The 27,498-nt window shown below is 37.4% G+C and overlaps 1 protein-coding gene across 1 annotated transcript in view; it reads left to right on the plus strand.

Moving 5' to 3' along the window:
• The window catches only part of epha5 (EPH receptor A5), a 70,496-nt gene that overhangs the window by 29,334 nt on the left and 13,664 nt on the right, over positions 1–27,498 (plus strand). The window contains exons 4-13 of the mRNA XM_077496857.1: positions 7,474–7,629; positions 8,489–8,827; positions 16,240–16,364; positions 16,971–17,060; positions 17,741–17,810; positions 17,995–18,097; positions 23,049–23,116; positions 24,685–24,810; positions 26,313–26,498; positions 26,596–26,657. Of these exons, the coding sequence (XP_077352983.1) occupies positions 7,474–7,629; positions 8,489–8,827; positions 16,240–16,364; positions 16,971–17,060; positions 17,741–17,810; positions 17,995–18,097; positions 23,049–23,116; positions 24,685–24,810; positions 26,313–26,498; positions 26,596–26,657 (1,325 nt within the window). The remainder of the gene's footprint in view (positions 1–7,473; positions 7,630–8,488; positions 8,828–16,239; positions 16,365–16,970; positions 17,061–17,740; positions 17,811–17,994; positions 18,098–23,048; positions 23,117–24,684; positions 24,811–26,312; positions 26,499–26,595; positions 26,658–27,498) is intronic.

Consider the following 27,498-nt stretch of genomic DNA (forward strand, 5'->3'; position numbering starts at 1 on the left):
TTTACAATACTCTCCTAATATCACATTTGTTTATAACAAATTCCTCATTATCTCTTTGTGTCCTGAGTTGGCGTGTGTGATATATCAGCGACAGCGTGCATGTAGATAATGAGTTCCAGCTGTAGGTGCAGCTGCACACATGGAGTACACGCAGACACACGCATGCTTTGTATGCAGATTGCTTATTGTGGAATAGTCCACATGTGAGGTGCTGAGGTGACAGTGTTAGCATGTTTTGTTCTCTGGGATATAATTTCTCTAGAGTACTGTGATACCAACGGGGTCCTTACCCAAGTTCACCTCATTTCTGCCTTGCAGTTGGTGGTCCTTTGTGAGCCGTTATGGACCCCCAAACCCCCCCCCCCCAAAACTAGATATATAGCTAGCTAGAACCCCCTCCCCCAAAACTAGATATATAGCTAGCTAGCTAGCTAGCTAGTTAGCCGACTGCTCCCAAGTCGTGTGCGGGGAGTTCTTCTTCTTATTATTATTATTTAATTTATTTTTTTTTTTTAACAAAAAGTATGTCAGCTTTTTAAGTACATCACTTCCTGAGCGTTCAAATAAGGCCGCAAGCTGTCGGCAGCTCAGAATTTGAGCTCACTGGTAATGCGCCTGCGCTCACAAACAATAGTCATGGTCGCGGTGCAGGTTTAAATCAAACCCCTCCCCCAAACCCTCAGTAAAAAAAAAAAAAAAAAAAAAAAAAGATCACTGGAGCAAAAAAAGTTGGATTTAGAATACTATGTCATTATTTATTCATTTGTTAAGACTTCAAAAAAAGATTGTTTTTGTTTTATTTTCTACCCAGAAGAGGCATAAGTTAAAAATAATTATGATGTCATGTATGGCATCTTTGAGAAAACTTCTGACTATCATTTATGTATCTCGATGCTGAATCCACCCCCAAAAAAATTAAAAATAAATCAATTAAAAAAAATCACCCGAAGCTAGCTGCTACCTTCCTACCTAGCTGGCTCGCTACATACATAACTAGCTAACTAGCTAGCTTGTTTGCATTATATAAATATTTAATCGAATGTTATCCATATTTGTTATACATATTTTGTCTTTTTACTTGGCCAGCCAGTAGTTAGACTTATTTATGTGGTGGTGATGTATTGCTAATATCCAATCTTCCCCCGCAGAGGTTCATTGGGCCACTAAATTGGTTTAGGTTCATAAGCTATTGTGACCTTTTTGCTTGGCCTTTTTAGTTTTGTGCTTGGGGACTGATTGTTTTATGACAGAGAGGACTATTGTCCAGCATGACAGGAAAGCCCCATTGACTCGATTGTATATTACTGCATTATCATCTGCCATTGTTTGCGTTCACACAATCTTATTCACAAATACGAACGCACACTGGCACATAGACACGGAATGTACACAAACAGTGGATGAACAATAATACACAAAGCTATGGAATCCTGATACATGTCCATATGCACACACACAAACATTCAAATATGTTCATGTAGTCTTTGTTTGTGTTGCTTAGGCCAGTTTCTCGCTATGGGACAAATACAGGAAGAGGATATTTACTTTGTTTCCTAATGTTGTTTATTGGTCCACAATCCTATCTGGAAACACACCAATGTTGCATTAGGGTTCAGCCTAACCAATTTTGTGACCAAGTTTACTTTGGCGTCCACAATCCAAATGCAACATTGAGGGTACCCACAGAAAATTAACGAGTTCAAATACAGCCATAAGAAGAAAAAAATGTAGGAGTTTTGCCTTTCATATGTTGTCAAATAATCTCACCAAATTATTAGAAACACCCCAATGTATTTTAAGTGACGTCTTCAAGTGAAGAGGATGCTCATTAAGAGCCATCATAGGACACCACCGGATGCTTAATTGCCTGGGATTTTGGTTTGTGGGATGCATATTAATTGCGTATTAGGCACACACATATACACACAAATGGCGCATTAGCGTGTATTGCATATTAATTACCTATTAGCCTTTGTTCTGTGCATTAAAAGCTGTGTGGCATCAAAAAGACAGCTTGGCCAAGGGCACACGAACGCACGCACGCACTCGCACACGCGCGGGATGCATTTCAGTCAACCAGCCATGACCATAAATAGTATCACACGTCAGTATGCGTGTGTGTTTGAATTTATGACAAGGAGCAATTACATTCTAATGATCTGAACACTGATTGGATTAAGTATGTGAAATCATGAAATCATAATAAATGATTATGTCACAGTAGTCCAAAACCAAGCATGACGTCGTCAGCGTACGTCCTGCCACGTTTGACAAATCCTGCTTGTAGTTAATTTCCACTCGTGATCGGTGTTCACTTTTCATGTAGCGCATGTGTGATGAATTTGACATAAATGGAAATGAGCAACACGTAATTAATACCTCAACATCAATAATGTTGGTTCCTATGAGATTTGGCCTGCTGACTTTCATTAAAGCAGCATGCAGGTGTTTTATTTTTTATTTTTTTAACCACTTTTATGTCTCTCCTCCTCTCCCATCATTCGCAACATTGCTGGATATACATTTCCAATGGAGTACTTTTGTACTTAGTTTAACTGACATCACTACCCTAAACTACTTGAGGGATGTACGGACAAATTTCCGATTATGTATTGTCCAACAACATACTTTTATTGTTGGATTGTTTTTGGAGCCGAAGATCCAGATCTTTGTTGGGTTTGTACTACAAATGAACAGTTACTCCATTCTTTGTAATCTGTCTGTGGGGGAGTTCGAGTTTGAAGTCAAGGGGAGCTACCGCAGATGATGGTGGTGATAAATCTGGTGTGTGTACATGGAGGAGTGGGAGTCTGGTTGGGTGTGTAGGTGTGTGTAAAGAACAGATCAGGTGTCCAATTGTCTCTCCCACATACTGGGTTATGCACACAGAATGAAATAGAACTTTATTGTGGCATTAAAAAGTCTAAGAAAGCAGTTTAGCAGCTCAATGGTTTGGACCGAAACTCCCGGTCCTCGGGTGAGTGTAGAAGGTTGTTAACCGTTAACAAAAGAGTTTTGTTAGAATGCTGCTTCCTCCTTCACTGAGGATGCAGTGACAGATTACACAAGTGAAATAATGTTGATCACCATTAGGGATAGACCGATAATCGGCTGGGCCGATTATCGGTGCCGATATTTGACTTGTTGACAAATATCGGCATCGGCCTTTTTACAAATCTGAAGGCCAATAAAGTTATGCCATTAAATAATAAAAATAAATAAATTTATAAATTATGTTGAAAGTTTGGAAAACTTTATTTACAGTAGAAAACTTTAGAAAACTTATTTATCATTTATTTATTTATTCACTGCAAACACTGGGATGTCCCAACACTTTTTAATTTATTCAAAATAATACTTAAAAAAAAAACTAGAAATTATGTTGACATTTTGGAAAACTTTATTTACAGTAGAAAACTTTAGAAAAAATAGTTATTTATTGATTGATTTATTCACTCCAAACACTGGGAGGTCCCAACACTTTTTAATTTATATTATAAAAAAAATAATAATAATAAAATGAATACATTTAGAAATTTTTTTCACACTATTATTTTCTCTTTTACTGCAAATGATATTGGCTTGAAATATCGGTTATCGGCCTCCTTGACGACTAATAATCGGTATCGGCATCGGCCCTGAAAAAAATGTATCGGTCCATCACTAATCACCATATACTGTCTTTCTCAATTTTCTAGTTTGCAGGCTACTCTTTGGTTTCACTTCTGGCTCAAAACGAATGGCATGATGAATACGCAATCAATTCCACACAAGTCTCTGAATTTGCCACGATAAATTGCCCATCTGTTTTCCATACAGCTCGTCCCCGGTTGGGTCTTGGGTTAACTGCAGCTCTTCCCAGCTGACTTTGGGCAAGAGGTGAGGTATACACTGGGCTGTGAGCCAGTCACAGCGCACTTAAATAAACAAACAACCATTCACACCTATTAAGAATTTAGCCTTCAATTAAACTATCAAACAACCTAACCTCAGAACGGTGAGGCAGGTGTGCTCGTGCTTTTACCGCTACAACACCGTGCTATCATATAAACAAGCAAAATCTGAATTTATTTGTGGTTGACTATTGCATCTTCAGCTCATTGTTGCTCAAATTACAGAGTGTTATGTAGTTTATATATATTAAGCTATTGTAATACAGTATGTTGAAACGTACCATATATGGCTATATAATTAGCAGGAAGTATGTTCACAATTGTCTGTTATTGAGGGAGCCACAGGCTAAATAATGTGTGCGGCAATGTTTAATTAGTACCGTTTAACATATTATTTCAACCCGCAACAGACACAATACTAAAACTGCATTCGAGGATGGTTGGAAGTCGGATTTATCAGAATTGTTTTTTCCGAGTTCCGACCTGAAAGCATTCGTAAACAACCAAAATGGCGGATAATGATGAATTGTTTTTTATTTTGGTCCTCAAAACTAATTTTGACCTCCAGCAAACTTGCCTTCTCACAATTTTGCTTCATTGATTGATTTTATCTTATTTCATAAGCATTCCATGCAGTTCAGTAGTTCAACGCATAATTTGATGTAGGAAGATAGCGGCATACTGTCACGTACGTCGTGTTACGTGCAGTTATGTCAAATATTTATGAATGGAAAAAAAACAACAAAACATCTATCTAGTTTTATACTCGAGAAAATTGTGTTTTACGATTCACCATGTGTGGTCTGAATGACGTCACATTCTCTCCATCAGTCAAGTCGGGGTACTTTTTTTTTCCCCCAACTTCGCAAATGGGATTTCCAAGTTCAAGGGGGCGTTCCCGTACACATTTCCTGGTTTGAAGTCGGAAAGGTCCGACTTCCGACCATCCTCGAATGCAGCATAACCATGAAGGTGGCACCGCAGCTCACCTCGCAGCCCATCTGCAAGCTAGCTGGTGGCTAGCACCTGTCGTTGTGTTGTAGATTAGTGTTGCAATGACCCAGTGGGCTTATTCCAGTTACATATATACATACATCTATATCCACTTAAAGTGGATATAGATATATTTTGTCAGTTCAAATACAGAGATGTGTAGACATAAAAAAAAAAAAAAGATGTGTGGAATTTGATTCATAGTTGAGCAATGTGTGTTTGCCCAGTCCACAGAGTTTGAGCGTGAAGAGAAGTAGCCTAATTTCTTGACTTTCTTGAAGGCTCATTTTATGTCTTTGCAATTTTTTTTTCAACCATTCAAATGTAGCAACACTTAACATGTTTATTTTCACTTTACAATAAATTTGAACTCACATTCATCGGCAGACTATGTGTGGCATCTTACACGCCAAATGGGTGTGTGCTTATCCGTCTGTGTGTGGGGGTTTGCCTGTCAGACGGCAAGGTCAGAAAGAGAATTTTTCAGGCCTAACGTTCCATGACAACTGGCCAAGGTCCCATCAAGGTGACTCACTGCTGCCTGAGACACACACAAATCTTCCACATCTCCTTTGTCCCGCTTTTCCCTCTTTTCTATCTTACCCTAATTTCCTTCCTTCCTTACCTCTTTGGTTTTATCTATGCTTAATGTAGTTATTAATCACAGTTGCGGCCTGAATGGTCCACAAAAGAGAAACAAAGGAGCGATCAAGCACATAGCCTTAAGAGGACGAAGCTCCCCTGTGGAAGCTCCATTATCACACGTGTCTATTTGTATCTGTCTAGGAGCAACAGCAACACAAGGGAGAGGATGTTGCAGCGATAAGTCAGTGACTGGATAGCTGCGGGGACAGAAGTTGTTGATGCATTCTTGCGTGTTAACATTCTGTGTGTGTCAAGCCTCCCTTGCACCCGAATGCGTGTTTGTGTTGGGGAGATTACATCTGTTTCTTGCATTCTGTTGTGCGATGTGTCGCCCATCTGAGACGTTGTTGTGTATCGCAGATGTAAGAGCAAAATTCTTAATCAGCTGCTTGCTGCCTGCTGGTGACAAATCAGTGAGCCGGAGACTGACAGGCTGAGCGGCAGCAGCGGCGGTCGTTTGAATCGTCCATCAGTGTCTGTACATAATGTATTCAACTTGTTTGACAGACGCGTTTTGACAGCTCACAGTCCAAAGCACAATCAATATAAGTGTGCAAAACCACACAAGGCAACTGACTTGCTAAAAGTATGGCTGAAAAGAAGAAAACGGAAGTCCCAAACTTATACCTTTAGATCAGGGGTGTCAAAACTTTTTCATTTGAGGGCCACATACAGAAAATCAGAAGGACGCAAGGGCCACATAATGTTATGAAGAGAATTCTGTTTAGTCCTAAAAATTTTACAAATAATTTATTTGTGCTTTGCATAGTTCGAAAAATGCTACAGTATATACACCATTTTATTTGTAATATGGCAGTACAGTTATTATAGTTTTGGAATTTTTTATTTTAGTTCTCTAATAAATGCTTAGTTTTAGTTTAGTTAGTTTCAGTATTAGTATTAGTTTTTGTTAAATGTGTATTACTTGTGCGCAATATTTAAAAAACACCATGAGAGCAACGTCATCTGAAGGTGCTTTTCTATTGGCTGCTGCTGGATGATGTCACTTCTGTATGACATACTTTCAAACGTCATTATTCCGGTTTATATCCAAATAAATCTATTAAAAATCACACCAAAGACAAAAATGAAGTACATTTTTACTATAATTATAGTTAGTTTTGTATACATAAAATGTCATTTCAGTTAGTTTTCGTTTTTTAAAGCATTTTAGTTTTTATTTTATTTTGTTAACGAAATTATTTTTGGAATTTTAGTTTTGGTTAGTTCGTTAGTTTTAGTTAATTAAAATAACCTTTAATAGCACCTATGTTTTGCAACACCCTCCCTTCTTACTTTGACTATCTCCAAACATTTTTGTTCTTATTTTATTTGAACTGAGTCAAATGCCATTTTTAGCATATGTCGTGGGCCACTAAAAAAAATGGATGGTGGGCCGCAAATGGCCCCCAGGCCGTAGTTTGGACACCTCTGCTTGAGATCAATGGTTCTTAACCTGGGTTCAGTTGAAAATATGGTGAACGTATGGTGTTCCACAGGGTTCAATTCAAGGGCCTCTGCTGTTTTCATTGTATCTGCTACCCATAGGTCGCATCATAAGAAAACAGCAGCGGTTGTTTTAAGTAGCAAAACTAATGGAACACTTCATTAAGATGCATGAGGCGATCACAGTAATCCCTTGGGGGATACTGACAAAACCATAGAACAAAAACAAGGTAACAAATGTTTTTATTTCTCTTTTATTGCTCTACTGGTATCTCTGATAACATCAAAACTCTCTGGGAAAGTCTGATTGGCACTTTGACCTCCTTTCCTGTCAAAGCAACTAACTGCACTGTCCTTCTTTCTCTTCTTCTCGCACTTCATTTAACCTCTATGACTCCCTTTTCTATCTGTACATCTGCTGCTATCATCTCATCTTTTTAGCCCGCTTTTAAACGCCCCCCGCGGCATCCGCTCACGCTCCTTTCCTGTCTTTCAGCTTGCAAAGTGGGGTTTTACCGCTCGCTGCTGGAGTCTTTGCTCTGCAGTAAATGTCCACCCCACAGCGTGGCCCGGCACACTGGAGCAACTATATGCAGCTGTGAAGAAGGATATTACAAGATTGACTCTGATCCTCCCAATATGGCCTGCACACGTGAGATTCAACTTCTGTATTTGCACATATTTGCTTTGAGAAAAAAATATATATATATCAGATACCTGTATTTACAGTAGTAGAAATGCAATATATTTTTTTTTTTTGTACAGCCAATTTTTACATACCTCATCACATTGTCTGTGCAATTAATTGAAATTCAATTAAAATTTCAATTATGGCAACTCCTCAATTGCAAAATCAGCATAATCGTAAAAACAAAAATATTATAAACACTAATTTTTTAGTTTAAATTTATACATTTGCACCTTTTAACATTTTAATGAATTTTGTTTCATCCAAAAGGAACTTCCATAATTAGTGTTTTTTTGTCTTAATATATTTTATTTGTTTTTTACATTTTCTTGTTTTGTACTAAAAAATAAATGTTCATCCTACTGCACAGTGTACATGCTGCACTCCAACTTCAAATATTTGTCAACATAAATAAATAAATATATATTATTATAAATAGATTTATTATAAATTCTTTTTGGTCCAAAAGAAACTTACATAATTATAGTGTTTCTATTTAGTTTAATTAATATTATTAAATGTGTAAACATTTCTTGTTTTGTACCAAAAAATATATTATTGTCCTACTGCACACTCCACATGCTGCACTCCTACTTCAAATGTTTGCCAACATAAATAACTAAGTAAATAAATATATGAATTTTATAAATTCAATTTGGACCAAAAGGAGCTTACATAATTATAGTGTTTCTATTTTTTTAATACTTAAACATTTTCTGTTTTTTGTTTGTTAGTTTTTTTTACCAAAAATACATAATCGTGATTTAAATTATAGCCCTATATGTTCCTAATGAAGTGACCTTGCTGTTTCTTGTACTCTCAGGGCCACCGTCTGCGCCACGCAACGCCATCTCCAACGTCAATGAGACCAGCGTTTTCCTGGAGTGGTCTGTCCCCATGGAGTCCGGTGGCAGGAAGGACATCCGTTACAACGTCCTTTGCAGACAAGTCTTGCCCGACGGAAGGGGCTTGGAAGAGTGCGGTCCCAACGTTCGCTTTCTGCCACGTCAGGTGGGCCTGTCCAACACCTCGGTGATGGTGGCCGACCTGCAGTCGCACACCAACTACAGTTTCCTGCTGGAGGCCGTCAATGGCGTGTCAGAGCTGGCCAAAGACCACACCAAGCAGTATGTGTCACTCAATGTGACCACCAATCAGGCTGGTATGTACGCCTTTTAATTCCATCGTTCACAAAGTGCTTTTGAATACGTGTGTATCCACTGGGACTGTTTCGATCTCCTGCTATGAGTATGTTGTAAACACCAGATGATCATGATATCACTGTATAACTCAAGTCTGTTACCGTATTTACTTTTACTCATGCCTTGAGTCTCAGTGGAGAATTCTTCATTTTTATATTTGAAAGAAAACTAACACAATTCCTGTAAACACAGCTCCATATTTATGACTGTTTCTGTATAAATAACCGTATATGGGAGTAGGATGGTCATTGAGGCCAATTATGCTGAGGCCAATTATGCTGACAACATGCTAGTTTACATGCTGACATTTTTGCTACAATTTGCATCTAATTTTTGACAATATCGTATTGTTTGCAACAACAATGCCATAGTAGACCATAACAGATAATAAATTGAGACAATGGACCTCACCATAATTTTCAATTTGTAGAGCTTTCTTGGCTTCTCTTCAAATAGAATTTAGCATCTGCTTGGGAAGCCAATTTTTTTTGTGTTAACAAGCAAATTGTGCTCGCGTAGTTTAGTTTTATTTGTTGGTAATGAAATGGCAAGCTCACGGGATGATGGAATGAGCGGAATAAAACGTCTGCGTTCTCTGAAATGCTTCCATTTAAGGGGATAAATTGAAAAAGAAGACTTTTAAAGAAGCTTCATGTTCCAGTTTATTGACAGATGGTTTGCATGCTATCGTGGAATAAGAGGAAGTTGTAATAGCAGCGGACGAGTGTGGATGACAGAGACGGTCACTCGGTCAGGGAAGGAAGAGACAGATGGTTGTCTGACAGTCAAAGGAAGCGACAGACCTCTAACCCCGCTGTCACTGTGACTGTCAGCAGTCTTGAGTGGATTACACCAGACCGCAGAGCTCGCTTTGAGTTCATCGGAGTTGTAGCGGGATTAGAGTTAGCCAATTGGAGATTTGGGATTATGTTAGATTACATATGACAGGCAAGGTTTCTGCTTCTGGGCAATGGGTGCAATTAACACTGGTTAAATTGCACTTGTTCATTTATTTCAAGTGTTGAAGGCAAGCACCAGTGAGAGCTGTTGAGTATCGTGGCTAGTGGTGCCGCAGATCAAAAAATTCACGGTTCGGATAGATCACAAATTTGAGTCATGGATCGTTTTTCTGATTAGGAAAAATAAGTACATAAAAAAGTTGTTTTAAATTTTATTTTACAAGCACAAGTGTTGCCCATTAAAAAAAATCAACTCAAAATGTAAAAAATGGCCATTTTAGGAACACAAATTCAAGTGCAATATAAGGCAAGATAACTCAAACCTCAAAGTGCAATTTAAGGCACATCCTCTTCCTTTAAACATGGAGAGTCAATTACAAAGTACAATATGTCCAAGTCACTGAAAAAAAAGTAAAAATAAGGCAAAGCCACAGCCGTCAGACTACTTTAAAAGTAGCCTGTCAGGCACTTGCTGTTAGCAACTAGCTGCTAGCCGCTAGTGCCGCAGATTTTTGCTGTATGACGGCATAATTAACTAGCGGCTTGTTAGGGTCCTTAATTAGCGACTGAATATGATTTCGGGATGGCGTGTAGACAGCAACCATGTGACGGCGATCAAATCCACAAGCCGAAATGTTGAGAACAGAATTAAGTCAAGCTAGCTGCGTTTGTTCTGCTACTAATGTTGAAGCTTCCTTGACTTGTCTTTCTGGCGCCGTAGGAAAAAAAAAATCCATACTCAAGTCTCATTTCACCCCGAATTGCCAAAATGCTCCCATACATGTGATTTAGATAGATATCATAACTTGTTAATACATTTGGGTTCAGTAACCCTGAGTTTCACTGTGAAGTTATATGCTACATTTTACCAAGCCATTTTGTAGACTTTGGCATCCATCATGTTAAGTAATTAAAAGTTACTAAATCACACACGCAAAACACAGCAATAAATAATTCCATTACTGCATACAGCAGAAGGACAAGATTATTCAAAAGGTATACTGTTATTTAGTGACAGCAGGTTGCGGACAGTCAACGAGAAAAGGTATTAGTATGCCCCCAAAGGACACAAAAATGTACTCACAGCAGTTCAGTACAGTGTTAATTTCGTGATAGTTGTGTTCAGTCGCTTGATTAAGGCTGACAGCTTTGTTATTTACCAGAGCTGAAAACAGCTGCCACCTTCACCAGATGTTGCCTCAAACAGCCATCAATCCACTTGGGCTTTCTCCACTGGAACGAATGTTTCCTCCGTCGATCCGAGCGGCATCCTATTTCCTGATGCACCTTAAACAATCCTGAGTCCATTTTGTTCATAGCAGCATCTACAAGAAACCCTTGTATGTAATCACTCAGTGATGACTGTGATCAACTCTGCGAGGATCTGTGTCACACGTATGTGTGTTACGAGCCACCACGAAATGGCAGAGAGAAGGCCAACCGGAGAGCTGACAGGCAGAGGAAGAGTAGACCTGCAGCGGGAAGTGTGGGAAGTGTCATACTTGATAAGGGGTCAGATAAATAGGTGGTTTCACAGTGTCCCTCTAAAGCCCTGCTGAATAATAAAGTGCCGGTACTTGTGCAGAAGAGGCTACCGGTGGTGAAGGGCAGGTAGGACTAAGGAGAGGTGATCACGGAAGTTGATCTGGCAAACTCGAACAAGCACACTTAAAGTCTTGCTGTACTTTGCGCTCCTTTCATGTCATCCGGAGGCATTTACTCCATTACTTCCCCATAATTGATCAAGAAAATTTGATAAAATACCGATCCCTACTCAAACCTACAACTTTGAAATCCCCAGAAAAGTATTTTCTGATTGAGCTACCCAAACTCCAATTGCTGATTTAGATTTATTCAGATTTTATGTGAAACATTATCCAACAAAAACATTATACAGCAAAATATGGTGTTCTTGTTATACACAATGGCCTCAGAGAAAGGTCTTCCAAAGAACTTGAACAGAGAATGTTCTTCCTGAAAACGTACGCGAGAACCAGAGCTGGGCAAAACCGTTCTTACATCGGCTTGTTATTGACGGATGCCACCTTTCAGCAAGTGCTCCTGCATATTCGGCCAGTGCTTTATGGCGTGAAGCCTCGTAAAAATACACGGACTGAGACGGACCGTCTGTACTGACCTGGATCGACGGACATAACACCAGCTTTTGTCAGTGCTCAGTCCGTGTATTCTTACGAGACTTCGTGTCATAAAGCACTCACTGAAAATGCGGAAGCGCTCGCCAAAAGGTGGGCATCCGTCAATGATTGGCCGATGTTACGGGGGGTTTTCCCAGCTCTGGCGAGAATGTTCTTGCTAAGAGCGTACGCGAGAACGTACTTCTTACGAACGTACGCAAGAACCAGAGCTGGGGAAAATCGTCGTTTCTTCGGTCGCCACCTTTCAGCGCTTGCTTCCCCATATTCGGCCAGTGCTTTATGACGACAAGCCTCGTAAATTTACACAGACTGAGAAGGACCGCCTGTACTGACCCGGATCAACGGACATTACACCTGCTTTTGTCAGTTCGTGTATTCTTACGAGACTTCGTAATAAAGCACCCATCGAAAATGCGGAAGCGCTCGCCAAAAGGCGGGCATCCGTCAATGACGGGGCGATGTAACGAGGGTTTTGACCAGCTCTGGCGAGAACGTTCTTCCTAAGAGTGTTTGCGAGAACATTCATACTGGTACACGTGAGAACATTCTTCCTATGACCGTGAATCTCTAGCAACTTTAACGGCTGTGGACTTGTGAACTTTTTAGCAGGAGTTAGTTTTAGAGTTACTTATGGTATCAAGGCTTACTCGTCGGACTTTCATATAATATCATATATATAAAGATAACATTTATATATGAGCCATTATAAAGAACAGACACGGCATTGGGGTACTTCATGGGGTACTTCAAGTAAATGCAACTTGCCGTTCATTTCATTTGACATCTTGATGTAATTCTCGGATAAAAATGAACTTTTATGGAGTGTGTCACTGTGTACATTCCATTCTGGCCTTCCTCATTCTTAACACTTATCTTTTCATTGCTTTTATGAATACCAAAGCGAAGAGAGGTGTTCTGGTATCTTGTTTGCCTGGGAGAGTTGCATTGCAGATGTTATAAAACAAAAGATTGGTATGAAATAGAGCACGTCATTTCCAAGAAAACAAGATGAAATCAGCTTCTCTGGAAAATGTATCCCTTGTTCTCACACTTTCGTTGTACTGATGATGATGATATTTCTCTCAGTGTACTTATAAACCATAGTTAGATATTTGAGTGTCTGTATTGATTTTTTTTTTTTTTTTTAAAGCTGCAGAGGGAAAGTGGTTCTCTGTTTTATTTTCAGCACTGTGATAATACTGTAAGGCGGAGATACTTCAACTTAATAAGTTGGCAGCTATCACTGTCTTAAGATCTTAGTAAAGGTGGCTTACAAAATTAAGTTAAATTATAGATAGATAGATAGATAGATAGATAGATAGATAGTAGGGGTGTTGAAAAAAATCGATTCGGCAATATATCGCAATACTAAAGCACGCAATTCTCGAGTTGATTCAATAGGCAGCCGAATTGATTTTTTAAATATAAAATAAATATAAAATATTCAACAAAACTTATCTAGGTTTCACACCTTACGCATGGAAGAATGTTATATTAATGGAACATTAAGCCTTAATATTTTATTTCAATATATGAAGAAAGGTTACAACCTGTTTGTTAAATAAATGGCTCACAGTTATAAAACTGAAGTTTGAGATCAATAAATAAAAAATTTTCATACAAATCTTACAGTGTACATGTACAAGTTTACTGAATGGTATTTTCTAAAGTTGAGAAAAAAAAATCGCAACAATCGACTTGTAAATTCATATCGGGATTAATCGGTATTGAATCGAATCGTGAACCTATGAATCGTGATACGGGTCATATCGTCAGGTACCAGGCAATTCACACCCCTAATAGATTGATAGATAGATTGATAGATATTTTTGCGGAACTCATCGACATTTATGTTATGTTGTTCTGCTGTTAAAAGTGTTGTTGGGGGGCGTATCGACACACTTTCAAATGTCTCCCACACTTTTGTCTAAACAATCACACGTCCCCTTGCCGCTTCAACCGTCACACTTGTCTCTCTAATATGTGATGTTCCTTGAATGTAGCTTTGAAATCAGAATCTTATTGTCTAAGACTGAATAAGCTATTGGAATGTCTGCTGGTTTTTGTGTGCATAGTTTGATAGCGCCTATGAAGGAGCAGGACGAGGTGGTGACCAGGAGAAAGCATTCGAATTCCCAATTCCCATGTCAACTGTATGTACAGTTTGTACTTCTAAATGTTGTTTTTGTAACAGAAGGCTTTGCCCCAGTATACATCATGACTGCCCCCGTCATAATGTATACATGATATGTGTATGTAATTGATATAATGTGTCATTTTTTGGAGGATTTAAACGTACTTTTGGTGCATTATTATCAGTTAAAGTGCAGGACAAAATATAGCCACTCTGTCATCATGACAGCCAAGCCTTTACAGTATTTAAAAACAAAGCGTGTGCATGTGTGTCGGTTTTTGGTTTCAGGCTTTTAAGATGTTGCAGATAGGACTTTTGTGAAACCATCTACTCAGGATACAGTTACTGTGTTTGTAGCGATGATTTATTCCCTGTAGAGTTCTGCTGAGGCTATTGAAACCTAAACGTTGTTTGGTGTCGCACACACACACAGTGTAGACGTTGCCAGAGGGAGCATTTTGCCTGGTTAAAAGCCTCTTGTGTTGTAGATTCTCCAACTGTCCCTTTGAGAGATGGGCCAACAGTTCAGGTTACAACAGGATGGCTCAATGACGGATGCAGACTCACGCAAGCTAGCTCACTTGACTCGAGAATAAATTACCTCAAAAACCTGTGTTAAAATGGAAATTATTGCAAATCCACACACAACGTGAGGCTATTTAAAGCATGCATAGGTAGGTACGTACGCATGCTTTTAAATTTGTAATATGGATGTTTCTCGCAGAGGATGCATTGTTCATGACAGCGGTACAATTTCCAACTTTACAGGCATACATTCCCGCTAAACGCAAATGTTACTTCAACTTTATTTTTATATCCACTATTTTATTCCTCACACTTTTTTGAGGTGCTACTCCTTCCGCATTTGTCGACCAATTCGCACCATTCCATATTCAGCACGTTTCAAAAATTCACATCAAAAGTGCTTCCATTCTTCTCATTCCGAAAAATTGCGGCTTTTCAAAAATTCTAAATTGTTTAACCAAAAATGTCCAATTCATTCCCAATGGCACATCCAACAATACAAATTTACATTGTTTCCATTTGAAATTTTTGACATTCAGCTCATTGAATTCACCTTGGGAACGATTTTCAATGAATCCAAAAATTTTTACATAACCAAAAGTTCAAATTTTTTCAAAGTATATATATATTTTTTTTTTTCAAAAAATTCACAAATTCATATACTGTATTCTACGTCATGCATCTCTATTTCTATTTATTCACCGATTCATACATTTCCAATTGCAACATACTTCAAAAATTCACGCTATTCAGCGCTACTATTTGGTTTATACCTACTGCATTTTTTTTTCCCAAAATGTTTCAAATTAAAGTAAAAAAAAATACATTTTTGTTTGTTTTTCTCCTCTAATTTCTGCATTTTTTTTGCCCAGTTCAAACCGTTCCAACTTCAACATGTTCAGCTGATTCCAAACCGTTTTATATAATTTCACATCATTATATCATTCAATATAGTAATACCACATATTGTTCGATACCGTTTCACAATTTTTTATTTAGCCTTCCAGCCTTCACACGCAATTTTCCCTATAAATTGCATTCTCTATTTAATTAGGTCAGATTCTCAACTATTCCACTATTTCTTTTTTTTTTACATCACCGTACATGAACCAGGAAGTAGCCTGCTAATATTGCTCATAATATTTTGCAGTGTTGCGGCTCCCTCAGCACTGCGACAGATTGACAGAGTCGCGGTTCAACTCGCCTTCTCCTCTGCCAGCATTGATTGAATTGCCGAAGATTTAACTGGATAGTTTAATTAGGCACTCACGCATCTCAATGCCAAAATTGTAGCTGAGCTGCCTTGGCCCAGAAATCCACTCATTGGTTGGAACAGCTCAGCGGGATGAAAACAATCAAGCATCCCCGAAGGAGCTTGAATACGAAAAGTGTTGGGGACGCATGATGGATGAAATGAGTCAAATGGACACATACTCATAGTAATGGAGCACAATCGGTTGGAATGATCCTAACATACACAGTAGCAATTTTCGGCTTTTGTGACATTTTCTGTACTTACAATTAACTAAGGATGAGGTGCCATGAAACAATGTCAGCTGTGTTGTTGCCAGGTTTTAATTGTGCGTGTATGTGTGCAGCACCTTCCCCAGTGAGTGTGGTGAGAAAAGGTCACGCTGGCAAGAGCAGCATCGCACTTTCCTGGGCAGAACCAGACCGACCGAATGGCATCATCCTGGAATATGAGATCAAGTATTTTGAGAAGGTGATGCTATCAAGCGAATATTCTCATTAAAACGATCAACTGTGTTTGCATTTATGTTCTTCATGCAAAATGCACACTGGCCACTTCATTAGGTACACTGTTGTCTTTATTTGCTTTGCCTGAGTTGCTTTCTTTACAGTGTGTGTAACGCCATCATTTTGCTGATGTTTTCACACTTAAATGGCACCTTGTGAAAATAACGTGCACTTTCCCAAAGCTGTTTTTAAGGTGGACTTTGTTAAAGAGAGCAATTTAATGCTTCAGCTCAGTTCAGTGATCCTGTGCCCTTCCTCGTCTCTTCCTTTCATGCTTGTAAGCATTCTTTTCTGGGAAGGTCATAATAAAGGTATACCGGAGAGGGAGAGAGGGGAAAAAAAAGAAAGGTTTGTGGTCAGTGGTTAGCTAATGGTTTCTGGCTAATGGAGTGGGCATTTAGCCTTGTTTAAACCCGATGAGGTTACAGTTGGAAAACTGATCCTTACGCACGGGCGTAATACACTCTCAAACAAAGCTCATGGACTGCAATAAAAAAAATAAATAAAAAAAAGTGCAAGTCTTACAGGATAGATGTCTGAAATGTGCACTTTACTCTTTCTCTTCCAACAGGAGCAGGACTCAAGCTACACCATCATAAAATCCAGGGAGACAGAGATGGTGGTGGAAAGCCTAAAACCCTCTTCAGTCTACATCTTCCAGGTCGGACACAGGCTGAGAAAATCCATATAGATATTGATTAATGATAATGAGATGACACGGAAAAGAAACATCGGGGAATGTACAGGAGACGAACAAGCACTTGCAAAGCTTTTTTATGCAAAGTGACGTATAACTCAAATAAAAAGTCCCTCAGATAGAATATTGTGATGGACCAATAAGTCAGCCAAAGATTTTTGGAAATGGTTCTAGTCAGCGCATTCTCAGTAGAATTCAATATAGGAAGCTGACAGTGGACAATCTGTTCCAGGAGGCTGATCAATTATTTCACACTTCATATTAATTTTCCCCATGAGAAATAATCAAAATGAAAATAATCTCTTCTCAAGGTTCAACTTTCTTTGTCATTTCACTTTGAAATAATGTTTAGTTAATACTTTCATTATACCATAAATAATTTGTCATGCATGTGGAAAAAGTGGGAAAAAAGTAATTAAAAAAAAATATATATATATATATATATATATATATATATATATATATATATATATATATATATATATATATATATATATATATATATATATATATATATAAATAAATTCCAGTGTCAAGGTTTAATTAATTAGCAACTCCTGTCATTTCTATACATATACAGTATAAGAGTATATATTGTTTGAGAAAATTCAAGGTTTTTAGGACCTCTACCTTGTGTATTACAGGTGCGAGCCAGGACATCTGCAGGCTATGGCGCGTTTAGCCGCCGTTTTGAATTCCAGACGAGCCCTTACTGTGAGTTCACAGGGAAATATTGGACGAGGGAGTGAGAGAAGCAGTGCGAGTGGGCAAGCGTGGCAATGCAAACCGCTCACACCTGCACTTGACTGCATTCTGTTTTTGAAAGCTGTATCAGTATCACAGTCCAAGTAGATGTGTTTGTAAATCTAGTCCTGTTTTTATCTCGCTCCATTGGCAGTAACTGCTACCAGCGAACGTGCCCAAGCTTCTATAGTAGCAGTGGCCATCACTTTGGCACTTGTCCTCCTGGCAGTGGTGGCCGGATTTCTACTAAGCGGACGGTAAGGCCATTAAAGTAAAGTTGTAGTCTGAATAGACATGTTTGGGATTATAGTGGGACAAGCAGTCTGATGTTGTTTTTGTACAGTAACCCGTTCAAAATGAAAGACTACTTGGGCAAAGTACAAAATCAATAGATATCTTATCACATAGCGGGGCTTTGACTTGCATAGCACTATCCTGAAAGCTACTCTCAGCACTGTATCGATAAGCATCATATTTTTTTGTAAAAATGCACAGCTCAAATTAGAGCTGTCAAAATTAATCGATTAATCGAAAAGTAATCGATTATCAAATTAATACACAACTGTTTTAATAATAATTTGGAGCCATTTATTTTATTTTTTTTGAAATTTTCCAAATCATCTGATTTCATCATCAACAGTAATTGTTCACTGATTTCTGTGGTCCTTCATGAAAGAAGACTGATTATCTTCTATATTTAATCAAAATAAGACATTTGGAAACATCTGTTTTTACTTTGAAAAACAATGGTCAAACCAGTAACATATTACAAAAGCAATCCCCCTTTTTTAATCACTATACAAATACAGTGCGAAATAAACACCAATCACTGGTTAACTCATTCACTCTCAGCCATTTTCACTGAAGCAACTCCCTTCGCTCCATTTTTACTGGATTTTGACTGATTTTGCAAGGGCCACAGAATATTGTGTTCTATTGCTATAAAAACATTGAACCTTACAAAAGAAAGATTTTTCATCAGGAAAAAAAAAAGTATATTTCCATCTGTTTCCGTGTTGCAGCAATTAGCATTAGCAACATGGCCCTAGTTGATCTCATACTCTGCTGCCACTGGTTGGCCGTTTTTGTAATAACTACTATTACTTCAAGCGTTCTCTTCAGTTCAGAGGCTGCATCAAAGCCTTCTGTATGCTCTACCATTAAAAAAAAAAAAAAAAAAAAAAAAGTGTAAATACGTCTTTGGGAGCATGGTAATATTTAAAATCAAATGTAATTATACGTTTTTGGGAGCAAATGAGCTAATAAACAGTAATCAGGGGGGAAATGCTTTTGTAATACACTTTAATGCAAAAGTAAAACAAACCTGATTAATCGATCGAATAATCGATAGATTAATCGAGTCTCAAAATATTCGATAGTAACAGCACCAGCTCAAATATTTGAGTATATTTGATTAATTTCATGTTTGTTGTTTCAATGCTTAGAAATATTGCAGAAAATATGAAGCATAGCCATAACGACTACCTCTGTCTTCCTCTCATCTGTAGAGGGTGTATTTTGATAACAAAATGTGTGAAATGCTAAATCAGGCCTTCAAAAAAGTTATTGTCTGCCAAGCAGTTGAGCTATAAAGGCCCTCAAAACTGATCTTTTGGGTCGATCGAATAGTTAAAGCAACGTAATGCTTCCCAAGGGATTTGCCCTGCCATGGTCTACATTGATGTAGCTCAGCTTCACAGATCTGTGTTATGATTACCTTCAGGTCAATGTAGCAGCTCCCATGTGTGGCTTGGCGTTGTTATGACAGCCTGTTTGTCACATTGTGGCAAGTATGACAGCAGTCATAGGTTGCATACGCACAGTGCACAGACACAGCGACCACTTCATGAGGAATTCCTCATCTCATTCCATATGAGTCAGGGATTCACATCAGGAGTGTTCAACTTATGTTGTTTATCGAAAGGGTCAGTAAAGAGCGTACGCAGCGCAGCCGACGCATCCATCAGTATCACAGATACAACCCGCGGCCCTCAGCCGCATCCTTTGTGGAGGTCAAGTCGAGCAGCTGCTGTGGTCACAATGCTTTACTGTCAGAGCTTGGACTCATGAATATCATTGATCCTTGTTCGAGAAAAAATGCTGATCCTCGCTGTTTTCTGCCACTGTGTTGTGTCTGTCTGGGAGAGTGTCCAATGTGCAGTACCTACAAAGGGATGGACATTGTTTAAAAAAAAAAAAAAAAAAAAAAAAAAGTTTCTGCTATTGTTCAAGTCTTGAAACAATACAGCATAACCAAAGTGTGTCAATCATTAAACTAATTGGTTGAGGAAAGTGTTCAAGGATGGCGCATATGTAGCAAAGAGGAAAAAATGGAGACCAGGAAAAAAATAAATAAATCACTGTTGAATTTGGGCCAGCCCCCATCTACTGTACGCCCCAGGCCACCCCTCCCCATCTTAACTGTCCAGACTGCTAGCACACATCCGTTGACATAGAAACCGGGCACGCATGTGTAGACACACTTATACGCAGTGATGCATGTCCACACGAGTTAACATGCGCACACATACGCCGACATCCCCATACAGGAAGTCTGAAGGCCGAGTGGCCACTGGGCAGTGGGCACGCTCAAATCCCTTGACTCAACAGATCCGGGAAAGCGAGACACCCCCAGGCAGACACAAAGTACACACGTGTACAGTGAATATCCAGCTGCCAATGTAAAGCCGCTTGTCTTCTCTGCTCTACAGAGAGAGAGCTGCATATGTGAATATTATTTTGGAATTGATAAAAAAATGAATAAATAAAAATAAATGATATATATATATATATATATATATATATATATATATATATATATATATATATATATATATATATATATATATATATATATATATATATATTTATTTATTTATTATTGCTGTCAAAATTAGACTTACACTTAGACTTGACTTTATTGATCCCTTTGTCAAATTTACATATCCAGCAGCAATAAGAACAGATAATAAAATACAAAATAATTCAATCAATCAATAAATAAGGTTATTACACCAGAGATTGAATTAATAATAATAACAATAATAATAATAATAATAATAATAAAATAAAAATTCAATCAATCAATAAATAAGGTTATTACACCAGAGATTGAATTAATAATAATAACAATAATAATAATAATAATAATAATAAAATAAAAATTCAATCAATCAATAAATAAGGTTATTACACCAGAGATTGTATTAATAATAATAATAACAATAATAATAATAATAATAATAATAAAATAAAAATTCAATCAATCAATAAATAAGGTTATTACACCAGAGATTGAATTAATAATAATAACAATAATAATAATAATAATAATAATAAAATAAAAATTCAATCAATCAATAAATAAGGTTATTACACCAGAGATTGTATTAATAATAATAATAACAATAATAATAATAATAATAATAATAAAATAAAAATTCAATCAATCAATAAATAAGGTTATTACACCAGAGATTGTATTAATAGTAATAATAATAATAATAATAATAACAATAATAATAATAATAATAATAATAATAATAATAAAATAAAAACTAATATTTCAATCAATCAATAAATAAAGTTATTACACCGGAGATTGAATTAAATAAATTAAATTACAGTACAGTACAGTAAAGTGCCATATTTTTTAAAACATTAACTAATTAATTAATCATGAAAAATTATCGCACTAATCATGTATTAACGCAGATGAATCACCCTAATAATTTTGGCCACAGATTATCCCTTATCTTGATAACATATGGTTATGATAACTACATGCATTAAAGTAAAACATTTAATAAATGCTTGTGTATGACATTCAGAATATTTGTTCATGTCAAACTATTGTTTTGTTTTTTTCCCAGTTTTAATTATGTAAGTTAATTGTTTTGAAAATGAGGAGGATGAGAGTATGCAATGGATCAAAAAAATGTTGAAGACATCCTCACAACATTAACTGTTAAAAGAAATAACACATAGCAGGTGCGCTTTAAATTTGGCAGGCATAAAAATGTTGATAAAGAGCCTTCTTAATTAAGGGATTAATCGTGATTAATCAAAATTCTAAGGTGATTAATCACACACATTATCAATAAACATGTTATTACAATATCAGGCATGATTTCTTTTTATATTATTGGTGAAATTATTACTTTATTGAGTTTTATTACATTTTTAGTAAGTTAAGTAAAAATGTTATGGCATTATTACATTTTCAGGAAATTGTTACATTGCTCCAAAGCTCCTGTTCTTGGTCTGTATAGAGCATTTTTGGCAGACATAATAAATTTCCTGATTGTATCCAATTACAGCTAGTTAGATGGAATTATAATAATTTGAGTTTCTGCTCGCTCTGTGCCGTACCGTATGCATCTGTGTGCTTATGAAGTACAAAATCAATCTTCTTGGAGGTTATCTGATTGTATCTGGTGGCTCGGATGTATAAATATTGACATAGAGGAATTATTTGGACTGGCACAAACCCGGACGTGTGGGAGGATTTTTGGATACAAAGAAAAAAATAATGATGGAAAACATTTAGCCATAGTACCCTAAAATCAATAACAACTACCGTATTTTCCACACTATAAGGCGCACCGAAAAGCCTTCAATTTTTTCAAAAGCTGACCATGCGCCTTATAATCAATCCAGTGCGCCTTATATATGGATCAATATTGAGCCGCAACAGGTCTCGCTGTCAAGACGCTATCGGTGACCCTGCACGATCGTTGACGCGCATGCGCAGAAGATCCCGCCATCTTGGATCGCTAGCTAATACTAATACTTTACCTCAGAGAAAATAATAAAACAGCTGTTTATTCATTTTGGGAGTGAATGGAGTTGTTAGAAAGCTGGTTTCTAATTTATTAATAAAGTTTGACTGACCTATCTGACCGTTTTGTTGACATTCCCTTTAGCGCAGCACCATCTAATGGATGCATAACGTAACCCCAGCCTCTACTGTAGCGCCTTATAAATGAAAAAAAGTTTAAAAATATCTCATTCATTGAAGGTGTGCCTTATAATGAGGTGCGCCTTATAGTGCGGAAAATACGGTTATTGCATGTTAGACCATATAATGCACACCTTTCTGTCCATTTTTATGTTTAATACTCAGAAAAAAAAAATATTGAATGAGACTTTCTGACCTATAAGAATAACTAATGCATTACTACAATAATAATGTCTTATCGTTGCTAGGCGGTGTGGCTACAGTAAAGCAAAACAAGATCCCGAAGAGGAAAAAATGCACTTCCATAATGGTCACAGTAAGTCCACATTGACTTATCATTGTCAAAGAAAAATGTTTATCTCCACAATTTGATTTTTTTGGGCAAAAAAGATGAATATGTTTCATTGAACACCACTTATTTTTGTACGTGTAATCGGCGGTGAAAGGATTTGTCATGAGCAGTTTACAGTGGAGGGTTCAAACAATGGCCATGTCGGTACGGGTTAGTTTACCCCTGAAGGCCCGACCATGTGTGTCTGCGTGACAGTACAGTCAAAGATCCCGAGGGCTTTTCATTGTTGGCATACTGGTCCAGTCCAAACATGGCGATGATCGTTTATCCATCTTGACAGCTTCATATATTCGGCAACATTTTGGCATTGTGCTCTGCAGCCCATCTGTTGCAATTAGAGATGACCGAGACTGCCATGCCGGCTCGTAAGAAGCACCGTGGTGCCAGTTTGTGTTGCTGTCGCACTGAAACACAATCGTTACATTATACACTGACAGCTTGTGAATGAACCCTCACTGTTCATAAGGGTTAGGGATCAACACTTGCCAGAAATCATTTTTTACAAAACAGAATAGACAGAATAGACTCCCTACTTTTTGCCTCGTCCCGTTCTTTTACAATTGACAGTAGAAAAATGTAGGTTTGCCAAAATACAGCCATTTCTCCAATGGACTCTGAAACTGTGTTTATTTCCTATAAAATGAGGCAATGATGTCATCTACCGGTGGTTGGGCATCAGTAAAGTTTTTTCCAAGTTTGACATTTACAGTGGAGCATAGTCAGATTCTCCCCCATCTATCCCCGCTCTAAAAAATACAATTGACTAGTATACTTGTCAAAGGCAGTGAATGAGTTAACTCCTGAAATGTAATATTAACCTTTTAAATGGTTTTCAGTGTTAAACTCTATATTTACCACTTTCAAAAGTGTTTTAACTGTATTTAGTATGGACCATTATATACACGTTTGACGTGTGAAAGGGATACTTTACACATTTTCCAATTTTCAGCAGTAAAAAGTTAATATTTTGTTTGTAATAGATTTGATAACTTCATTATTTTTCATGTACAATTAACAGCTTTAAAAGGGCATTTTGGCACTTGCTCTCGACTGAAAATGACATCACTGCTGAAAATTCTGTAGGTGAACTCTGTAGGTGTTAAATTAACACTGCCGATTTTGCTGTTTTCCTACTACATTTCCGACTCAGTCATACATATTGTAGTCATTTAAAAAAAAAAAAAAAAAAAAAAAAAAATCACATACGACCGTTTATTTAGGATCAGTTAAGCAACTTGCTATTACCAGCTGATCAGCTATTAAGTCCCACTGCCATTAGCGAAATGTTTGCCTTTCCTGGTGAATTTTTCTTTATGCTGGTGGCTAACGCTAGCTATTCATCGGTTAAAATGGCGCTACAGAAGAAGCAGGGCATTTTACTAAATAGTTTTAGTTACTTTCTATTGAAAAAAAACTACTAGCGAGTTACTGCTAGCAAATTGCTGACTTTGCTGATTTACAAATCTCTGAGGGTTTATATTAGTATTGTTTTTTTGTGCGTCTACATTCTGATGTTACTCATGTATTTGCAGTAAAGTTCCCCGGAGTGCGTACCTACATTGACCCCCTCACCTACGAAGACCCTAACCAGGCTGTGCATGAATTTGCCCAAGAGATTGACGTGTCATTCATCTCCATTGAAAGGATCATTGGGGCTGGTGAGTTGTATGCACTTAATACATGTTGCCATTATGACTAGACACTATTTTCATATGTGCAATACGGCTTTAGTTCAGGTATTCCATGAGTAATCAAAATCAAATGAGGGACATAAGCATGACTACAGCCATTAATCCAAAGAATCTGCAATTAACTCATTAGCTCCCAAAAACGTATAAATACGTCATATTTTAAATGTTTTAAGTGTCCCAAAGACGTATTTATACATTTTTTTTGTTTTGTTTTATGCCAAAGCATAGGGAAGGCTTTGATGCAGTCTCTCTACTGCAGAAAATGGTTGAGTGGCAGCAGAGTATAAGAGATCAACCAGGCCATGTTAAACCGAGCTGATTTCCCCACAGTTCTAAGCAGATTTGTGACTAATGATGAAACTTAACTATGTTGTATTGCTAATTGCTGCACAGCAGAAACAGATAGGAATATACTTTTTTTCCTGATAAAATAAGAGACTAATCTCTCTTTTGGTAGGTTCCATATTTTTATAGCAATAGAACATAATATTCTGCATGCCTTGCAAAATCAGTCAAAAACCAGGAAAATACTACAGTGAAAATGGGTGGGAGTGAATGAGTTAAACTATGATGATTTTTTTTTCCTAATTGTATGAAGGCTGGAGGCCTCTATGTTTTTCTACACCATTCCAGTTATTTTTCTGCTTTTTATTCCATTTTATTCCTCGCACTTTTTTGACGTGCTACTACTTCCACATATTTCAACCGATTCTTGCCGTTTGAAGTTCGACATATTTAAAAAATTCACGCAACGACTGCTTCCATTTTTCTCAGTTCAAAAATTCACGCCTTACCCACAATTCCAGATTTCATACCCGATTTTTTACCATGTATTTTTAATGGCAGATTCTACATTTCACATTTATTTCCAAATTTTTCATCCGATCGACTGCATTCCAGCTTCAATATATTCCAACCAATTCACGCCATGAGCTCTTCCAGCTTTTCAGTTCCAAATTCACCTTACCCACAATTCCCGATTTTGTAGCCGATTATTCCCACATTCTACATTTTCCATTTACTTCCACATTATTCATCTGATTGACTTCAATATCCATCCGTCCATTTTCTTGACCGCTTATTCCTCACAAGGGTCGCGGGGGGTGCTGGCGCCTATCTCAGCTGGCTCTGGGCAGTAGGCGGGGACACCCTGGACTGGTTGCCAGCCAATCGCAGTGACTTCAATATATTCCAGTAATTCACGGCATGAGCTATTCCAAATTATTCCACAGTTTTTCTTTCAGCTTTTTCCAGCCTTCACACGCCATTTCCCCAGAAATTGCATTTTCTAGTTCAACTTATGTATTTGGAGTTGAGGGTTGAATCATTCCAGTACAGACAATGAGATGATCTAAAAATGTAAGAAAATCATAAACAAACATTTTTTTTTAGCTTGCTGTGCCATTGAATAAGATGTTTGCAGATCAAGGTGGGCTACCGTGTAAAGAAGCTCTATCTGTTTGCCTCAGGGGAGTTTGGTGAGGTGTGCAGCGGCCCACTGAGGTTGCCAGGGAAAAGGGAGATGCAGGTTGCCATCAAGACGTTGAAAGCAGGATACACGGAGCATCAGAGACGTGACTTCCTGTGGGAGGCCTCCATCATGGGGCAGTTTAACCATCCTAACATCATTCGCTTGGAGGGCGTCGTCACCAAGAGTGAGTGTCTTCGTATAACTTATTCGAATAGTTGTCATAATTTGTCAATTCAAAATTTGACAACTGGTTGTTTGTTTGATTGTTTTGTCCTTTTCAGGCAAACCAGTGATGATCATCACTGAATACATGGAGAATGGTTCATTGGACACATTCCTCAAGGTAGGAAAAAGAAGTTTGCAAAATAAACAAAGAGAATATGTAGAATAAGTAGATCATAATAAACAAATTTGGCTGTGGTAAATATGGCACTAAATATAGGCAATGGGGGTGGATGAATAATAAGAAGCAAACTAGTAAAATTGCAACAACTGACTGAAAGTGTGAAGCAATCAGTGAATGGATAATTGTTGCCAAAGTGGGAAAGTGTTTACTCCTCTGGCTGTTTAAAGAAAAAAAAAAGATAATTTTGGGGAGATTTTGTTGAATGCTGCACCACAGTTGTTGGCAAAGCGGATCAACACGGAATGACAATACACCCAATTAGCTTATATTATTCCAGCTAAATGCCTCATTAACTTCAGACATTCAAACCGAAATGTACCTACTTGGTGCAAACATACTTCACATGATTGGCACGACTGTGAACTGGAATCACGTTCAATCGGTCTCCACATTCAGACGTGAATGTTCTCGCCGCGCACTACTTCAAGCTTTTCATAGGTTCCAACGGCACCTCATTCAATCAAGGCAGTTCAGGTGTGATCCTTAAAAAATATATCAAATTTCATATATATATATATATATATATATATATATATTAGGGGTGTTAAAAAAAATCGAATCAGCGATATATCGCGATACTACATCGCGCGATTCTCGAATCGATTCAATAAAAAAAATCGATTATTATTATTTATTTATTTATTTATTTTTTTAAGAGCTCAGAATTGTTCATTCGGTAGTCTTACCGATTCAACGTCTTATCATCATTGCCTTTTTTTTTTTTTTTTTTTTTGTGTGTGAATCGATTTTTAAACTTCCATTTTTAATGGAAAAATAT

This window comes from Festucalex cinctus, chromosome 15 (genome assembly GCF_051991245.1).
Source record: "Festucalex cinctus isolate MCC-2025b chromosome 15, RoL_Fcin_1.0, whole genome shotgun sequence".
NCBI lineage: Eukaryota > Metazoa > Chordata > Actinopteri > Syngnathiformes > Syngnathidae > Festucalex > Festucalex cinctus.